At 39.9% G+C, this 13,517-nt stretch overlaps 1 protein-coding gene across 5 annotated transcripts in view; it reads left to right on the top strand.

Moving 5' to 3' along the window:
- The window catches only part of BBS9 (Bardet-Biedl syndrome 9), a 429,330-nt gene that overhangs the window by 350,573 nt on the left and 65,240 nt on the right, over positions 1–13,517 (top strand). For all 5 annotated transcript variants that reach the window (XM_034670282.1, XM_002921839.4, XM_034670287.1 and 2 more), the window contains one exon: positions 7,052–7,274. In XM_034670282.1, the coding sequence (XP_034526173.1) occupies positions 7,052–7,274 (223 nt within the window). The remainder of the gene's footprint in view (positions 1–7,051; positions 7,275–13,517) is intronic.

A 13,517-nucleotide genomic window follows, 5' to 3' on the forward strand; every position in this document is an offset into this window, starting at 1 on the left:
ATCAGTGATGCATATCAGTCAGGCTAATGACCTCAGTGGGAAAAGTAGCATCAAACTTCACTTTCTTGGGCCTCACCTTCTTGGGCTTCCGTTTGCCCCTATCTTGTACCTTCAAAGAAATGATTTTTATGTATTTGTTTCTAGTTCTTTTCAGTGGGGTAATTAGTCGAAATTACCTAATCTACCATTTCTAGAAGCAGTTTTCCTCTGGAATCTTCATTATCAATTTGATTTTCCAGTCTTAATTTTTTTTGTAAGTTGCTTCTGAATAGTGCATGTTGATCAGGAGCTTTTCCTGAAGCAATTGTTAGTGCTTAGTGAAGGTGATTGGCTCCATTGGACATCATTGATGTTTTATTTTAAAACTGAATATGGCTTTAGAGCACCTGGGTGGCTCAGCTGGTTAATCACCTGACTTCAGCTCAGGTCATGATCTGAGGGTCCTGGGGTTGAGCCCTATGTCAGCCCCACATCCCGCTCTGTGCTGAACAGGGAGTCTGCTTGTCCCTCTCCTCCTGCCCTCCTCTGTACTCTCTCTGTCTCTCTCTCAAATAGATAAATAAAATATTTTTAAAAATGAATATGGCTATCCAGGATCAAGTTTTATGATACTTCAAGTAATCTGTAGGTAGCGTTGAGAGAACGGGAGCACAGATCAAATGCGAAACATAAGCATGAGAAAACAGCATCAGAGTACGTTGGTTTGAAACAATCTCGTGCTTCCTGGTTGTGTTGCAACTAAACTTTGTGAAGGGCACTTGTCTTCTGTTTGCCAGACTTTTTAGATTGTCATCCATTAGGAAGCAATTTTCACAAAGCAGTGTTGATAAACCTAGTACCCTGTTGTACTTTTGGTTGAAATGTGAATTAGACTTTTACAGCTTTTGAATCATGGCAAAGAAATAAGAGAACTCCAAACGTCCAATAAATCACGTCAGTTTAAAATTTAAAAAGAATGGCAAGTGTTTCATTTCATTAGCAGTAGGTTGAAAACTTTAAAGCTGATTTTTTTTTCTTTATTTTATAAAAACTGTTGAATGTAAAAATCTGAAACTTATTAAGATGCCATAGAGGCCATACAGCTTGGTATCATTTTTTTTTTTAATTCTTAAAGGTTTGTGTTTATTTTTTGGTCATTTTTTCCCTATTTTTTAGAATTTTAATTCCAGTATAGTTAACATAAATATTATATTAGTCTCAGGCATACAGTATAGTGATTGAACAATCTAGACATTACTCAGTGCTCTTTACCATAAGTGTACTCTTAATCCCCTTAAGCTTGGTATCATTTTAAAAAATTTGATTTTATTGTGTTTTAGGTTCAGAGGTCTGTTTTACTTTTCAAAGGTAAATAGCTCAACACTTTGAGCCCTCTGCATGAGAGGAATATGCACTGAGTACAGTCTATTCTTTGGAAATATCCTGAACCTAAATAAATCCTGAAAAAGTCTCTTATCTTCCAAAAAGTATAATTTACAAATATAGAACCAAGTTTTATTTGTACTTCGGTTTGCAGTAACCCTTCCTGTGGTTGTTTTTAGCTTATCTTGGCTGGTATGACACAATACAATATAATACAAAGTAATAATGACCGTAAGACTCTGTGGAGCAATCATAAATACCAAAGACTTCTCATTGTGAATCCTTTACATCTATTCAGGAGGAAATTTATTCCTCTTTGATACAGTTTTATTTTTCAGATAAGTGAATATGATGTAAAGGTTATTTTACTTTCAAATATATAGTGTAAGGTATTTCTTAGAGTTTTCTCCCCTCAACTGAAACCTGGATGAGGCTACATAGTCTCCATTTACTGCTTTAGACAAATCTCCTCTTTCACCTTTCTTCTTTCCCTTAGAACTGACCGGGTGCACAGTTGGTAATGGCATTTTGTGGTTTTTCCCCTTATACTACTATAGTTAATGATGTGGTAGTGTTTTCATTATAAGCATAAATTTTCAGAAGTTTATAATTTGAATAACAGTTTAAAGATGTCACTTTGTGCATTGGATTTCAATGGTGTATTTGTATTTTCTAATTTTTTTTAAAGTAGGATTGAATATATGTGCTTTTTTTCATAGTATCTTCCACTTAAGGTTTCAGAGTGCCTTACCATTCACACTGGCATGGCAAATCGTGTTATTCCTGTTCTATTGAGACCTCAGATATAGCCCACAGAGTTCAAGTGATTTATCTGAGATCATACAGTGAAGGGGCAGTTGAGGTGACTGAGGTTAAGTCAGAACCTAGTATCCTAAGGGCAGCTGTCTTCAACTCGGTTGTTTTAGTGCATAGGTGGTCTGAGAATACTCTTCTGGTTTTCCTTTTTCTTTGGGTAACTTTGGTTGATACGCTAGGAAATTAACTTTACGAATGTGGTCAAACTTGCTGCTTCTCACTGTTTCTCATAAGCCACTTTCTTGTGCTGGTATTTAGGCATAGTGACCAGTGCAGAGTAGCAGGGCAGGTAGAGCAGAAGACGGAAACTCAGCCATGGCTGCCTGCTCTCTGGATAACAAAAAGCATAGTTCACTTGACTGACTTCAGTCAGAAGGAGAAACAGATAGGAGAGGCCAATGCCTTGAATTTAAAAAGCCGGCTCATAGAAATGGGACATCACACTGGTACAGAGAGGCATCTGGGACCAACATGGTGTATGGCAGCCTCCACACAGGCAGGTGAAACATGAAAGCTAAGAACTGGGAAGTCTTGGGGTGCCTGGGTGGCTTGGTCGTTAAGTGTCTGCCTTCAACTCAGGGCATGATCCCAGCGTTCTGGGATCAAGCCCCGCATCGGGCTCCTCCGCTGGGAGCCTGCTTCTTCCTCTCCCACTACCCCTGCTTGTGTTCCCTCTTTCACTGGCTGTCTCTCTCTCTCAAAAATAAATAAATAAAAATCTTTACCAAAAACAAACAAACAAACAAAAACAAAAACTGGGAAGTCTTGTTGGGGAAAGCGTGCAGCAGGCAACATAGCATTAGACAAGTCAAGCAGCAGGGTCACACCTGTTGGGTCCAGTTCCTTGGAGGGCATTTGGCAGGAGCAAGGCAGCCGCAGTCCATCAAGGAGTGACATTGTAAGCAAGCTCCCAGTGTAGGGGCCCAGGTAGAAAGGACTAAGACAAAAGTGAAGTTACCGCTTGGGGTTGAGCTGAGACCTTGGGAACAAAAGAAAAACCTAATTATCAGTACTAAACTAGATGAAGTAAACACCAAAAAACCTAGCAAATAAACTAATTTCTAATACTGACATGGGTTATAAAGAAGATAAAACAGAGTAAGATGTACATTTAAATTCGTTTAAACATTTTTAAAAAAGATTTTATTTATTTATTTGGGAGAGAGCGAGCCTGAGCACGAGTGGCGGGGGCAAGGCAGAGGGAGAGAGAGAAGCAGACTCCCCATTGAGCAGGTAGTCTGACACAGGGCTCCGGGCTGTACCCCAGGACTGTGAGACCGTGACCTGAGCCAAAGGCAGACACTTAACTGACTAAACCACCCAGGTGCCCTTTAAATTTATTTATTGATTGATTCACACATTATTTATTTAACTTCCTACCTACTGTTGTTTTCTAAAAGCCACACGTGGGATAGCTGGGATTTGAAAACTAAAATCAAATCAGTTCTTTTTTTTTTTTTAAGATTTTATTTATTTATGTGACAGAGAGACAGCCAGCGAGAGAGGGAACACAGCAGGGGTAGTGGGAGAGGAAGAAGCAGGCTCCCAGCGGAGGAGCCTGATGTGGGACTCGATCCCGGAATGCCGGGATCACGCCCTGAGCTGAAGGTGGGCGCTTAACGACTGCGCTACCCAGGTGCCCCAAAATCAAATCAGTTCTTACTGAAGAGCATATGTTTAGTATTTTCTCCCCTTCCAGACACTTCTAGCACAGTTTTCCCAAAATTAAGATTTTCTTTCACTCTTATAATTAGAAGAGTCAAAATTACTAATACAATTGATACTCAACTATAAAGGATAAAGTTTAGGTATGTGGATGGTGTGTGTGTGTGTGCATTTGTGTTCATGTGTGTGTGTAGACATTAAAACAGCATTAAACTTGTCAATTTAAGAGCTGTAAATAAAGGTGGTGGATTCAAACACCAAAAAGATGGTTAAAATAGTGTAACTTTAAGGTGCTTCTCACACTTGAAGATTCTACATTTCCACGTATTTTTGTCTCACATTTCATGAGGTAAGTATGCTATGTATTAGATCAGTTAATTATCACATTGCATTTTTATTTAACAAAACTCTCATTTCAAAGGCTCTTCGTTTGTCTCATAAACATTCCTTTTATTATCATATTTGAGTTTATTTAGCAATACAGTCCTTCTAAATAATAGTCCTATATTTTAGTAGCAATCCTTCTGAAGTTTTGGCATCATGCCTCATTATATTAAAGAAATATCCATGCCAACTACCTAAACATGACATGGTTTTTGAGTTGATCTGCAAGTTGGCAGCAAGAAAGGAAATTCATACTACCTCTATGTTAACTAAATGCCGTATCTACTTAAATTATCTAATATGCTACTGTAATCTACTTATGAAAACAGGTTGTTTCAACAAATAGTCTATAATATAGTAGGAACTGTTTTAATGCTGAAATGACCACAGAGCACACAAATGCCAAATTATATACAAAGGATCTTTCCTTCTTATAGTCCAGAGTTCTCTGTCAGTGGCTCCAAAAGCAACTTGAAAATATGTCCTCTGGTTCACCCGGTTTACTATTTTGTCTTAAACCCAATACAAATTCAATTTTAGGTATTGGTCTAGTTTAGATTTGAATAGTTGTATAGAGATGTCTTTATGGTAACTAATGGTTTGTTATTCTTCAGTGGTTTGGGGTAGGAAGCTGTTTTCACAGTCTTTGACATCTCTTGAAAGGATTTTCAAGATCACTGTAATTAATTTGTATCCTAATTTGGCCAGTAGTATATAATGGTTCAGTAGGGTAAAAAACCTTATTTTGGCAATTAGTGGGAAGTTCTCCAGCAGACATATATAGAGTTCTGCACTTAAGTCTCAATAACCAACTCCGTAAGCACAGAAGGAAGACATGTGGCAAGTATGGAAAAGGTCTAGAGTTTAGTCGTCCGATCGCTCATGGTGAATCAAGAGTTGATGCAGCTGCCAAGAGATCAGAGGCCATCAAAGGCCAGGCTGGCAGGGAGAATTCCCAGTAAATGGAAGAGATGGCTGTTGCCTGCTTGGCACTCCCAACCCCAGCCTGGTGTCTTGGAGGTCAGTTTTGGGTTCTGTAGTTAGCTGTATAAATTTTTAAGTGTTTAAAATTGGAGCTCATTCAAATGCAAGTGGTCAGGACAGAGAGAAAACTTGAAACCATGTTTATATAGGGAAGAGCTGGAGGAACTGTCTTCACAGATACAAAGGGCTATCATGTAGAAGAGAGGTTAGATTTATTGCACATGGCTCTGGAGGGTAGACTCAGGGCCAACGGGGCAGACTTTGGCTCACTAAAAGAGTAGCTTTCTGCTGGTTACACATGTCCCTGAAAGGAGTGAACTGCCTCCAAAAGTAGTAATTTTGGACTGTGAGGACAACTATGCCTAGGCAGATGGTTGCTGTTGTAAACAGGGTCCTAGGAAAATTGCCACAAGACTGGACTAAAGATCTCCAAAGTCCTCCCAACCCTAATACCCTAGTTCTGTGTCTTACCATCTCTCTGTCCAGCTAACACATTTCTTGATCACCCTCTGTTTATCAAGCATAGTGCTAGGGGTGCAGAGAACTCTAGGCACTCTCATGGGGAAACCAAACGTGCATCCATCCACTGCAGCACAAGGTGAGAAGTAACCTAATCCAGTTTGGATATTTGAAAGGTGGCTTAGCCCTTAAGTTGGGGATGGAGCGGTGCTAACAGTAGGCTTCCGTCTGAGTCTCAGTTTTCTTACCTCTTATGTAAGGGGCTTGGACTATTCTGTAGCATTCTATGCACATAAATTCATTCAGTGTCTTCCTTTATAGTTTCATTTTGATTGTCAGGCCCATGGTGCTCTAGGTTTTACCAGCCTCTGGGTACAAATGGAGTCACATTGGCAACAATACCCAGATTTCACTTAGACTTGCTTATCATGCTGCTTAGGATCTCCAGACCTCTATAAAAATCTTACCTAGCTATCTCCAGGACTCCCCGGCAATGCCTAGTGAGAGCTCATGAGCTGACTTCTGCTTCTTGCTCTGTTTTTATCTGAACCCACCTGAGGGTGGCGCCTCCTCATGCCAGTCCTGCTGGTTCTGGTACCCTCTATGATGGAAGACGAGGTCCCTGCCCAGCATTGGTATTCCTAGGATTGCAGCCTTCATGGTGCTAAGGTGACACTGGATTTCTTGAGGTCTTCAGTGTAGCAGAGCCATACCAGTCCCAGCAAAAGTGAGGTCAGTGGCCCACTTCCTCACTTTGTGTCATATTATATCACCTGGGCAGTGAAGTGGGACTAGATAGGCTTATGTCTCACAAAATTTGTCTTGAAATAAGCTCCCCTGGTTTCTGTCTGCAGCCCCAAGACTGTGGGACTAGTAGCTGAGAGAGACACCAGGGTTTTTCTTCATTCCAGTTTCCCCCAAGATCTCCAAAGGTCCTCCCTGTGCTGGCCAGTTCTCTTTTAGCAGATAGATAAAGCAAAATGAACTATAATCCTGGCAGCTTCAGGATCCAGATCATCAAATATACCTACACCTGAGATGATGATGATTATTATTACTTATGACTTATGTCTGGCACAGGGCTAAGTGATTTTCATATATCAGCTCATTTAATCTCCCCAGCCTTTGGAGTTACAGACTCTTAATATCGTCATTTGTAGATAAGGATGAGTTTAAGAGGAATTAAGTAACTTGCTCAAGGTCAAACAGCTGACAGAGTTAGAATTCAAAACCAGACTGGTATGAAATATTCCAGAAATCAAATTCTCAACCCCCAACACTTGGACATAAACACTCCATCTTTATAACCTGGTTAGCAGTCAATTGCCTACTTTGCTCATTTTCATCTTGGCGTAAATTCAAAATTGGTTTTTGCATCCAGGGCTGGGAGGAAACAGTGGATGCTGCCATTTCCCACCTCTTGAAGACTTGCCTATCAAAGAGTTCAAAGGAGCAGGCTTTGAACCTCAGCAGCCAGCTGAACATACCCAAAGACACAAGCCGACTGAAGAAACATATCACCTTGCTCTGTGATCGATTAGCCAAAGGTGGACGTCTCTGCTTAAGTACGGATGCAGCGGCTCCGCAGACCATGGTCATGCCAGGTAAGAGCTTCGTCCCACGCTCCCTAAGCACGACTACTTTTCCCAAATTAAAGGAATGTGCCTGAGGTTGTATTTGGGGTTTACATTTCATATTAAAGTGATGATAGCCAAGAAAATTGCTTTCACATTTCCCCTCAGATATCCCAGGGTAACCACTTGGATAAATATTCTTGGGGTATTTGCTTGCTAGACATTTCTAGAATGGTATGTCTTTTTTCTTCCCTCTGCTTTTAAATATATGATCCATTTTGTTTTGCTTCTAACCAATAAAAAGTGGATTAGAGAATAAAACTATTTTTAAGGAAAAGTTTTACTAAATGTGGTCTCGCGATACCATATTTCATAAATGTCAATAGCATAATACAAGCAGCTAATGTAATCCAGATGTGTGAGTCCCATCCCTACTGCTGTTTGCTTGGATTGTGGTCATCAGAATAAGGGGAGAAGAGACAAACAAAAAGACTGGGATCAGGAGATGTGAACAGGCTGCAGAGACATGGCACCTACAGGCCCAGGTGAAGGGAGCTCCACCTTGCCCCAACATGAGCAGTCAGTGCTGGCCGTGGGCATCCAGCCCTGCCCTTTCCGCAGCCAGAGGGGCTAAGCAATCAGTGGTGCTGCACTTGGGTCCCTCAGAGGCAGCAGCGCCCGAGTACTGCTTCCCTCTTAGTGTCTTTATGGCGACAGCAGGGAACATAAAGTAAACGCATTAATTCAATGCAACATCTGTAGTATCTATTTCCTTCTAAAACAAGGACCGTGGTATGAGAAGTGCTGTGGTTTCCTCTTCTTCCTTCTTACACGCCTTGTGTGCCCGTCCCCACCATGCTGATGCTCTTCCTCTTGCTCCTTTTCCCCTCAATCAGCATTCCTAGAAGTAAAAAGGAATGCAAGCAAAAACTTAAAAAGATAAACATGGAGACAGCATAGCATAATCTAATAAGGACAGACTCTGGAGGCAGACAGACCAGTGTTTGGGTCCTGCCTTTATCCCCTACTGCTCATGTGCCCCTGGATATGTTAGTTAATTTTTCAGAGTCTTAGTTTCTTCCTTTTGAAAGTAGGTATAATAATGCCTTCCTTGTCACTGGGGCCTTAGATGTTTGTAAAGCACCTAGCACAGTCCTTGGAATAGAGACACACTCAAAAAGTAAAGCTGTAATTCTTACCATTATTATGGATATACTTTTAATTCAGCCTGTAAATTTGGGGGGGTGAATAGCTGGTTTGGCGTCACGGGTTGCTATATTCCATGATTTGAAATCTTTTTTACCTTGTTTACACTTGCATAGAACCTAACTTTTATTCCAAAAGAATGTTTCTAATATGACATTTCAGAATAGAAATATCTTTCCATATAGAAACAGTTCTAATATAGTTTGTCTTAATTTAGGCCCTCTTCATCTTGCCCTTGTTAGCATCCTCCTAACTGGTCCTTTGGCCTCTACTCATCTGTCTTCTGTCCCCTATTATAGGATTATTTTTGTAAGAAATAAATATTTATGCTTAATGAGATAGTAAATGAAAACTATTTACTATGATCGGCACTCAGTCCATGGCTCTCACTCCTTCCTTGCGAATTGGAGAAACAAAGGAAGCTTGAGGGAGAAGAACAAATATAAAAAAGAGAAAACTTAAGAAAGAGATGGGATCGGCCCCCTGACTGGCTGGCGTACCTACCTGTAGGTGCAGGCCTGGGCAGCTCTGCCCTTTGTTCTCTGCCTCCCTGCCTGAGCCTCTTAGTGACCACTGGCAATGGTGTGAGCAAAGACTTTGACACCTGGAGAGAGCATATGTTCCCTTAGTCACATTTATTGATTATGAAACTTCAGTCATTTGTTTAAATAACTAGGTTTAGAAGCAGCTTGAGGGCATGCCCATATAAGCCCTTGGAACAAAATTTTTGAATATGTGGAAGAAAGGGGCAGAGGAAAGGAGGAAGAGAAGGGAGAGAGGGAGAAAAGAAAAAATGCAGGTAGATGGAAAATGTATTTGTTCACAAACCAGGAGTCTATAAACCAGGTCTGTGCCTCATGCCTAGTCTAGCCAAGGTTGGTCCACTGGGGAGACTGAGGCTTTGTGCGTCTGTGCTGCACTGTCACGGTCTTCGTTGCTTCTACTTACCCACGACCCAGTTTTTGACTCTGGTTGAGTGACTCTCTGTCCCGCTTGCTTTGATCTAATTATGGTAGTGAGTTTTAAAAAGTTGTTAAATCAGTGCTGTCTGTCATTAACATGCTCCATTATTGCCTATTGTACCTTTCCTCCCTAGAACTCAAATTTTTCACACACTTATTTCTGTACTTAGCACATTTCTGACATAGAAGAAACATGTAGAATTATTGCTGTTTTGTAAACAGAAAACAGATTTAGGAAAAGCTAGGTATCTTGCCCAGAGTTACATGGAGCCAGAAGGGTTCATTCTAGAATCCAAATCTAACCCACTGTGCTTCCCTCTAGGCCACACAGATCATAGTGGTACAAATACATTTCTAGCCCAAGCTTCCTCCTGTGTAAGCTGTTCTTCATCTGGCCTTCTTTTCACTTAAATCAGTCTAGCAGTGTGGGAGGAAAAGGGCAGACACAGTTTCATACAGTGTCTTTTCTTTGCTATGAGGAATATGTTAAAGATTGATCTTTGTTTTGCGCGTCATTTTTATTATCTCCGTAGGTGCCACGATCCCCATTATCATGAGATAATAAGAAATACTATGTGACTTCAAGCCAGTAATTGTGCAATTTACCGTGTTAGTGTAGCTGTAATGGTTGTTTCAGAATACATGAAGGGAAAGTGGCATATTAGAAAGGAGTGGGTTACTGAACGCATAAACCTACAAGCATTTTTCACAGACATGATCTTCTTTTAAAAGCTGGGCAGGAACTCAGAAATCATCTGATTCGCCTCCCTCCCTTAACAGCTGAGGTAAGGAGGCCTAGGAAGATGAAGTGACTTAGTGGTTGGTATTACAAGGCAGGAGTGTGTGTCATTTTACCATGTTCCCTATTAAATGGCAGATGGATAAACATCTCAGAATAAAAAACCCTTGGTCTTTTCTAGCCTTATGACTTTATGAGCCTGGCACCTTGGATGTGCCCTTTCTTTGCTCCAGTAAAGGCCATGATGACAACATCCTCCCTGGCATCCAGAGTTTGAAAATCTTTCCCACTGGGAATTTCCTTATGGACTTTTTGCCTCACATTTCTCCTGTTTGCTTTTATCAACCTTCAGATGCTCTATCAAGATTTAGCTCACCCTTTTCTGGGTATCTGTCTTTTTTTTTTTTTTTTTTTTATTGTAGAACCATCAGACTTACTTGTCTCCTACCTGTAGCTCCGGTGTTCACATTTTTTCTGCTGGGGAATCTTGCACTTTCAATTAAATGTCCTTTCTCTAATCTCAGCTGTATGCATCCCCTTAGAGCAAGAGTCACAGAGGGCCACCCGGGTGGTGTTTTAAAAAATTGAAATGTGAATGCCTTTAGTGGCCTAGCTGGCTTTCTTATACAGGTTTGTTACCTGCTTTGTCCCTGCAGATGCTCAAGGCTGAGAGATTTGCCTTAGATGGCCAGAGGCTTCCTTTTATGACCTCAGTGTCTAGGATGATATTTCACTGGCCCTAATTACATCTAAGACTTGACTCTGTCAAGCACATATGTAAAACTTAATGCACTTATAGGTGGGCCAAACTTACGGTATTTGGAGACGAGTCATTTTAACTTCATGAATACTGGAGCTTTTTATCATTTCTGTATGGGTTTTTTTTCCTTTTCTTTTTTTTTTAAAGGCTTTATTTATGAAAGAGAGAGAGAGAGAGAGAGAGAGACACCAGTGGGGGGAGAGGCAGAGGGAGAGGGAGAAGCAGGTCCCCTGCTGATCAGGGAGACCAAGATGGGGTTTGATCCCAGGACTCTAAGATCACGACCTGAGCCAAACACAGATGCTTAACCGACTGAGCCACCCAGGTACCCCGTCTGTATAGGTTTTTAACCTTCATGTGTCTAAGTGATGCTTTGCCCCACAAGAAGTGGAGGGGGTTATGATGGCCCATCAGATGGAAGCTTGGAGAGCAGGTGGTGTGGGCCCCACAGCAGGGCAGGCTGAGCAAGAAAAAAGGCTTAAGGACAATCCAGGCTGGTCAAGTGCCTCAAGGGACTATTCTCCTAATGTGGTCAAATGAATCAGAAGTGGCAATGGGCCATAGCTTCAACTGTACTTGCATTGGCACTGCTGGATTCCTGCACCTTAAGGAAGCCAATTTGGGGTGGGGGCAGAAAGCAAAGACAGTTTGATAAACAAGTATGGGTCAGAAAACTTACTCTTAGATGTGATATGGACCACCCCAAAATTAGTATTTTGTACATTTTTACTGTATTAAGTGGGTAGGAGAAAATAGAGAATAAAAATTTAAATAAGGATCTATTCTCTCCTTTGGGGAGATATATTTAAAACTCCTACTTTTTAGTATTTTAAATTTGAGTTAATGACCTTTTTTACCTTAAGGGTTGATGTTATTTTGAGGCTTCTTCCAAATGACCCATTTCAGTAGCATTTAAATTTAGCTTTCTGAGGTCTCACTTAGATGCTTGGTAAGGCATTTGGTGTTTACTTTCATATTGTCAGTGTGATCTAGCTGTTGGTTTTACATTTTATTTGAATTTTTGTAAGTTTGAAGTCTTTCATTTAAGAAATTTAGACGAATTCAACATAGGAAAGGCCTCAGGAAAAATTACTAAATAGCTTCTGAATCCATTTGTTCATTTTTGTTTTAAAAAGGGGTGAGTTCCAAAATGGCAAAATACCGTCGACCCTCGAACAACATGGGTTTGAACTGCACAGGTCCACTTTTATGCAGATTTTTTTTTTTTTATAAATACAGTACAGTGCTGTAAATGTATTTTCTCTTCCTAATGATTTTCTTAATACCATTTTCTTTTCTCTACTTGCTTTATTATAAGTGTATTGTGTATAAGATAGACAACATACAAAATGTATCCCAGTCAGCTGTTTATGTCATTGGTAAGGCTTCCCTGTAGTCAACAGTGGGCTCTTAGTTAAGTGTTTGGGGAGTCAAAAGTTATATATGGATCTTCCACTGCACAGGGAGTCGCCACTCACAACCCCTGCATTGATCAAGGGTCAATTGTGCTATTGTAAAGTGGACTTTGACTTCAGGAGTATGTGAGCTAGCTTGGTCCTTTAGCGGTTATATAATATCCGACAAGTTTCTTAACTTGTCGGCCTCTCAGTTTTTTTCAACTATAAATAGGAACAATAATGGCACTTTACCAGAGTTTTTAGCCAAATTAAATATAGCAGTACTTGGAAAATGCTTAGTAAATGCCTGACACAGCAAATTCTCACTACATGTGAGCTTCTATTAATAATTATTGTAAGTACTAATGTAAAATCTATAAGGCACTTATGAGAATTTGACAAAAGACTTCTAGAGGTAGAAGAGAAAAAAATGTAAGATCAGACAGTAAATTTTAAAAAAGAAGAGTGTAAAATTTGCTTTTTCGGGATATTTGTTAAAAAGTAACAGTGAATGGCAGTGTTGCAATAACAACAAGGGAGCTTGATACATCAAATAGAACATTGAAAATTGATTAAAGTATGGAAGGTTTGAGACTAATTGGTATTAGAAGAAGACTACCTGAAACTGGAACCGACATTTTATTGTTTTTATTTGGGAAAATAAAAAGGTTCAGTTGAAAAATAAGTAAAGTTAAAATTAATAGTAAGTATATTTTACCATGTATTTCCCAAAATTTATGTTATGCCTACAATTCATGCTAATTCTTAGAGACAACAATGAAAGAATTTTGTGTGATTTTTGTTTTTGTTTGTTTTTGGCATGTTGATAGATACTCACATTTAACCTTACAAGCACCTTTACAAAGACAGAGTTCTTTTTAGGAAAAAATATTCCAGTGAATCATCCATTTCCCTAGGTGGGGGTCTTTCTTAATCCTTTCATATGCAAATAATTTTCTCCAGAAACATCTATTCTGTCATCCTCTGGTCAATTTTCTTCTCTTAATTAATTGGAATGATTGCCAGATTTTCACTCGTCACTGTCCTTGCATCTCTAATGTTACTTTAACTGCTTTAAATCTTGCGTTGTTTGCAAGATTTATAATTTCTCTCTGCAGCCCATTTATGCTGTATTTACAACAATTTCTAACAGTTGGTGAGAGATGGACCCATGTAAAAAGTTGATAGCAGCCAGGGATTCATCTAGTG

Source organism: Ailuropoda melanoleuca, chromosome 1, assembly GCF_002007445.2.
Source record: "Ailuropoda melanoleuca isolate Jingjing chromosome 1, ASM200744v2, whole genome shotgun sequence".
NCBI lineage: Eukaryota > Metazoa > Chordata > Mammalia > Carnivora > Ursidae > Ailuropoda > Ailuropoda melanoleuca.